The following is a 6,612-nucleotide window of genomic DNA, read 5'->3' as shown; positions in this document are numbered from 1 at the left end:
TTGAAATCAGCCCTAGCCTTAACAGGAAGCCAGTGTAGAGAGGCTAGCACTGGAGTAATATGACAATTTTTTGGGGTTCTAGTCAAGATTTTAGCAGCCGTGTTTAGCATTAACTGAAGATTATTTAGTGCTTTATCCTGGTAGCCGGAAGTAGAGCATTGCAGTACTCTCATCTAGAAGTGACAAAAGCATGGATACATTGTTCTACATCATTTTTGGACAGAAAGTTTCAGATTTTTGCAAAGTTACGGAGATGGAAAAAAGCTGTCCTTGAAACAGTCTTGATATGTTCATCAAAAGAGAGATCATGGTCCAGAGTAACGCTGAGGTCCTTTACAGTTTTATTTGAGATGACACTACAACCATCATGATTAATTGTCATATCCAACAGAAGATCTCTTTGTTTCTTGGGACCTAGAACTAGCATCTCTGCTTTGTCTGAGTTTTGAAGTAAAACATTTGCCGCCTTCCAGTTCCTTATGTCTGAAACACAGGTTTCCAGGGAGGGCAATTTTGGGGCTCCACCATGTTTCATCTAAATGTACAGCTGTGTATCATCCGCATTGCAGTGAAAGTTAACATTATGTTTCCGAATGACATCAAGAGGTAAAATATATAGATAATGAAAACAATAGAGGTCCTAAAACGGAAACTTGAGGAACACCGAAATATACAGTTGATTTGTCAGAGGACAAACCATCCACAGAGACAAACCGAAACCTTTCCGACAGATAAGCTCTAAACCAGGACAGAACTTGTCCGTGTAGATCAATTTGGGTTTCCAATCTCTCCAAAAGAATGTCTTGATCTATGGTATCAAAGCAGCCCTAAGGTCTAGGAACACGAGGACAGAGGAAGAGCCTCAGTCTGACACCATTAAAAGGTCTTTTACCACCTCCACGAGTGCAGCCTCAGTGAGTTGGACCACAGAGTTAAGAAAAGCAGCCAACAAGTGCTCAGCATATGTGGGAACTCCTTCAAGACTGTTGGAAAAGCATTCCAGTTGAAGCTGGTTGAGAGAATGCCAAGAGTGTGCAAAGCTGTCATCAAGGCAAAGCGTGGCTACTTTGAAGTATCTCAAATATAACATATATTTTGATTTGTTAAATCACTTTTTTGTTCACTACTTGATTCCATATGTGCTATTTCAGAGTTTTGATGTCTTTACTATTATTCTACAATGTAGAAAATAGTAAAAATGAAGAAAAACCCTTTAATGAGTAGGTGTGTCCAAACTTTTGACTCGTGCTGTATTTATCAACTTTCCTAATATTAAGAACATTGCTTATATTTACAACAGGAGTATAGCCTACCTGGCTGGCATGAAAATGAAACAAGGGAAAAGAATCCTCCATTCGCTATTTAAGTGCATAGATGAAATGTATTTTTTCCCCTGCCCGATTCCAGACAGGTGCATGATTATTGTCCATTCTAAATCAAAACAAATTTCACAAATATTATTTAGTACATGTAAAGACAAGATTCAATCAAGAATAGTCTGATGGGTGACAACATTATCCCATCACTTGTGAATGATGCCCAGTGTAAGGCAAGGAACAATGCATACCATTTTTTTTGCTACTTTTTCATATTTTAGCGCAACACCTCATGTAGCCTAGCCAATAGGCCTATATGTTTTGATAAGGTTTGTGTAGCCTGGCGAAAGTCAATCCAGCACAGGACACAAAATGATTTGGGGTTGTTTATACTGTCGAGGCTTACATTCAAAATAGGATAATGTAGAAGGGAAATCACTAATAGAGGAAGTCACCATAAAGTAAAATGTAGTCTAAATCACAATCAAGTGAGATAAATCTGTTATTAAAGTGTGTAAAAACAATCTGAGTAGTGGCTCGGCTTTAAACACACTGTCCACGTGATACCCTAACCCCACACGGAACAGTAGATCCTCACCCATACAGCAGCTTTAAATAATGTAATCATTAACTCCACAACGTGTCTCTGAGAGCAGTGGAATTCAGCTAGCAAGAAGCTAACATCCCCATGCCAATCCAAAGTAACGTTGGACCCACAATGGATTTCAGTAGCTCTCCAGTGTAATTGCTTGCTCTCACTCTTACACGCTGCGCTTGCACAATCCCATAATTGCTTGCACACCTTATTTATGAATCTATTAAAGTTACAGTGCCATCTAGTGGATATAAATGAATACAACTATGCCATTTAACCACCTGGCTACATTTGTATTACAACTAAAGTGGCCAAATAACCTCTTTACAATGGGTGTAGAGCCTAACTGGCATGCACATGCAGCGCATGAGTTTCATGTTTGGGGAAGATAATTTTCACAATAAAAATATTATTTTACAACAAAAGCATTAATGCATAATCATACTATGGGGTTGGCTGAGTCCTACTGGGTGGACTGAGTCCTAGTGCATGGGCTGAGTACAACTGAGTGGGCTGAGTCCTACTGCATGGGCTGAGTCCTTCTGCGCGGGCTTTGTCCTACAGCAGGCCGGCAGCCTCGGAGAACGGGACACTATCGTTCATCACACCTTGTAACTCTTCTGCAGTAAAATCTCATAACCCAAGGAGTTCTCTGCAGCTACAACCACAACAGGATCCCTCGAACCTGGACCCATCTTCCTCTACTACTCTCTTCACTGCCTAATGAAGCTACCTTCAGAGAAAATCACTCAAGTAAAAGTGAAAGTCACCCAGTAAAATATTACTTGAGTAAAGGTCTAAAAGTTTCAACAAATATATAGAATTATCAAAATGAAATGTAATTGATGAAATATACTTAAGTAGCAAAAGTAAAAGTATAAATCATTTCAAATTCCTTATAATAAGCAAACCAGACGGCACCATTTTCTTGTTTTTTTTATTTGATTACGGATAGCCAGTGTCACACCAACTCTCAGACATAATTTGCAAAGGAAGCATTTGTGTTTAGTGAGTCTGTTAGATCAGAGGTAGTAGGGATGACCAGGGATGTTCTCTTGATAAGTGTGTGAATTAGATCATTTTTACATAAGTACTTTACACCACCAGCTAATGGCCGACATCGGGATCTCTCGTTGGGTTAATGAGGCAACTAGTCACACCTGTGACAGATCCTTTAAAAGGAGAGGTGGAAGAGGTAGACCATAACTCATAGACAACAGAGAGACAACCAGTGAATCCCTTGGAAGAGTGCAGAAGGTGAGCTTGTGATATTATTTAGTAGACTAGCTGCCTCTCAAATGGCACTTTAATCTTATGTGGCCCTGGTCAAGTGTAGTGCACTATATATATGATCCCTTTTTGTGGGTTGACCCCCTGAATTTAAGAGCATAGACTAATAGTTACCTTTGTAGTGAATTGAAATCTCTGTCAAGATCTAGTCTGCTTCCCCTTCCCTGCGTAGTGCAGTGTGGGCCCTTGTCAAAGGTGGTTCACTACATAAGGAATGAGGAGCCATTTGGGAAGGATTCATATTCCTGTGTGCCAGGTTCTTCAACCACATACAATAGATTAGATGATAACTGAATTTGTGGAAGAATCGTAGCGCGCCGTGTTGACGATACTCGCTTGTTGGGGTCCTCAGGACTGGGTTTAGCAATTGTTGCATAAGTTTTGTACTTGACACAGGGTTTCCTCAAGTTCTCCTCGTACCCACAGCCATTCCAGATGATTTAAAATGCTCAACTAATCTCGCTCTTGTTCTCTCTCTCTCTCAGGAGACTATCACCATGGCGATATTGACCATCATTCTGCTTGTTAGCACAGCTTTTGCTCTGGGAGGTTAGAGTGATGTACCTCACACTTACTCACCAACATTTTAATAAAAACGTTAGTGGGTGTTGATATGTCCTAATCACACACGTACGTATTGTTTTGTTTCATAATGAGTTGTCCCTTGGGCAGCCATTATCAACCGTGACACTGGAGAGAAGGTTGTCTTGCTCAAGGGCACATAGACAGATATTATAACTTGACATTCAGGGATTAAAACTAAGAACCTTTGTGTTACTGGCCCAACTCTCTAACTGCTAGGCTACCTGCCACTCCTCTAGTTCCAGAGATGTATATTGGTGTCTAGATGCTGGACTGAGGTATTCTGATATGAATGGTTTGATCATTCAACTGGATGTATGATTGGATTGTCAGGAAGTAACACTGACACAACTTACCCCCACTTTCAGTCTTAGTTTCATCAGCTGTTATACAAAAGACAGAAACTGAATTTGACTGCACAGGGCTTTTAAACAAGTAGTGCAATTTCAATATTTAGCCAGGAAGTACCTAGGTTACATCTGAAATGGAACCCTATTCTGTATAAACTACTTGTGACCAGGGCCCATATGGGACGCAACCCAAGATTCCGGCATGCGTGTGCTACAATGTTATGTCCACATTACAATCAATCTATGTTACCTGTGTCCAGATGCTACATTACGACCCATGACCCCCTGTGAGCGTGCTAGATATGCCGCGACACATGGCCCAATTGGAGCCTACATCCCCACGTGTGACGCCGCTGGACGATACACCCCTAAGCAATGTTCGGGCTCTACAGGTTAACACGGACGCACATATACACACACTAAATTCTCCAATTCAGTTGAATGTTACAGTAAATATTGTATGTGCAACATGTCTATTTCTGGTAGGTTACTGTTGGTGTGTGACCACTACTGGACAGAAGATTCAGGGTACGGAGACTCCACCAGGCACTGCTAGCAACTGTTCCACCAAGGTGTGTGTGTATACATACTAATTCACTAAATGCTATTTCTTTGCAGCTGATTCTGGATGTTTTTTGTCTAATTGTAGATGAAAGGCGTTGGAATGAAGACTTTGAAAAGACGGACAGTTGTCTTTACTGTACGACAGGAAGTGATTCACATCCCATATAAATAGATGAAGAAATCCAGAGATTAAACTGTTGATTTACTTACTTTATTGTTGGTGTGATTATCTGAACCAGTCCATTTCTGGGAAATGGAGGAAGGAGTAGGACTGTATTACCGGCAGTTACAAGAAATGAAGGCAGTCAAATTCCACGTGACCATTTAGTAATTAGGCTTCTCCAAGCTCTGATGCTGGTGATGGTCATTAGTAGCCTACCGCACTTGCTAACTGCCTGGTACTCAGCACTCTATTGTCCCTCTAATCACTCTGACATCAATGCAAATGTAAAACATTTCATGAGCTCATGTTGCGCAACATTTCTATAACCTATGCAATTGTGAGAACAGCCTCATGGCTTCTATTAGAAAGAGGATCCCATCAGCTTTCTATAGGTTAGCTCTACTATATTTGCAGTACCAGTCAAAAGTTTGAACTCACCTACTCATTCCAGGGTTTTCATTTGTAATATTTTCTATGTTGTAGAATAGTGAAGATGTCAACTATGACATAACACATGGAATCACATCTTAAACCAAAATATATTGAGATTCTTCAAAGTAGCCACCCTTTGCCTTGACAGCTTTGTACACTCCTGGCATTTTCTCAACCAGATTCATGAGGTAGTCACCTGGAATGCATTTCAATGAACAGGTGACTTAATTTGTGGCATTTCTTTCCTCAATGCGTAAGAGCCGATCAGTTGTGACAAGGTAGGGGTGGTATACAGAAAATGGCCCTATTTGTTATTTTAAGACCAAGTCCATATTATGGCAAGAACAACTCAATGCAAAGAGAAACAGCCCATTACTTTAAGACAGGTCAGTCAATGCGGATTATTGCACTTGAAGAAATGTTCTTAGTCTCAAAAACCAAGCGCTACGATGACTCATGAGGATCCCCAAAGGAAAGGAAGACCCAGAGTTACCTCTCTTGCAGAGGATATGTTCAATAGAGATAGCGGTCTTAGAAATTGCAGCCCAAATGTGTTTCACAGAGTTCAAGTAACAGACACATCTCAACATCAACTGTTCAGAGGAGACGGCGTGAATCAGGTCTTCATGGTCGAATTGCTGCCAAGAAAATACTTTCTGGAACAGACTATGGGAGGTGCACAGTACTACATGGAACTCTATTCCACATCAAGACACTCATGTCAGCAGTAAGATTAGATTTAAAACAGTTAAAAATACACCTTATGGAACAGTGGAGACTGAAGCAACACAGACATGCATACAAACACAGGATAACATGCACGCTACACCCATGTACACTTGGATTTTGTGTTATAGATGTAGAGGCTTGAGGGCACACACTTAATGTTGTGAAATCTGTTATGAATGTATGATGTTTTTAAAACATAACTGCCTTCATTTTGCTGAACCCCCGGATGAGTAGCTTCTGCCTTGGCAGCAGCTAATGGGGATACATAAATACTGCGTGGGCTGAGTCGTACTGCTTTGGCTGAGTCCTTTTTTATTTTCTTATTTTCTTATTAAAATGAAAATAATTTATTACTTTATTGAATATTCAAAACATACAATATACTTGCAGTGAAGCCACTCAATAACTACATCATCCCAGTCGTCCAACAGATTCCCATTCAGAGCGACACACAGAAGCATCCAGGGTCAATGCTCTGCTCAAGGGCATGTTGGCCGATCTACCACCAGGCCAAAAAACGTGAACCCGAACCCTCCAAGACCCCTCCCACAGCCCCCCAGGAAGAAAATAAATACAATTAATTCCATTCCA

The 6,612-nt window shown here is 40.7% G+C and overlaps 1 protein-coding gene across 1 annotated transcript; it reads left to right on the top strand.

Annotated features, from left to right (window-relative positions):
• The first annotated feature begins 3,068 nt into the window (after window positions 1-3,068).
• Window positions 3,069-4,870, top strand: LOC115189051 (saxiphilin-like). Its single transcript, XM_029747857.1, has 5 exons — window positions 3,069-3,168; window positions 3,687-3,750; window positions 4,394-4,525; window positions 4,620-4,705; window positions 4,783-4,870. The coding sequence occupies exons 2-5, from the start codon at window positions 3,699-3,701 to the stop codon at window positions 4,867-4,869; spliced, it is 357 nt and encodes a 118-aa protein (XP_029603717.1). The 5' UTR covers window positions 3,069-3,168; window positions 3,687-3,698; the 3' UTR covers window position 4,870.
• The last annotated feature ends 1,742 nt before the right edge of the window (window positions 4,871-6,612 follow it).

Source organism: Salmo trutta, unplaced genomic scaffold, assembly GCF_901001165.1.
Source record: "Salmo trutta unplaced genomic scaffold, fSalTru1.1, whole genome shotgun sequence".
Lineage (NCBI taxonomy): Eukaryota > Metazoa > Chordata > Actinopteri > Salmoniformes > Salmonidae > Salmo > Salmo trutta.
The sequence above is the reverse complement of the archived record's forward strand: the minus strand, read 5'-3'. Positions and strand labels throughout refer to the sequence as shown.

Bases quoted from the DNA above. Each gene is read 5' to 3' on its own strand.
- LOC115189051 (XM_029747857.1), top strand. From the start codon at position 3,699: ATGGCGATATTGACCATCATTCTGCTTGTTAGCACAGCTTTTGCTCTG. The intron at 3,751-4,393 runs GTTAGAGTGATG...ACCTGTGTCCAG, and splicing joins CACAGCTTTTGCTCTGGGAG to ATGCTACATTACGACCCATG. The intron at 4,706-4,782 runs GTGTGTGTGTAT...GTCTAATTGTAG, and splicing joins CTAGCAACTGTTCCACCAAG to ATGAAAGGCGTTGGAATGAA.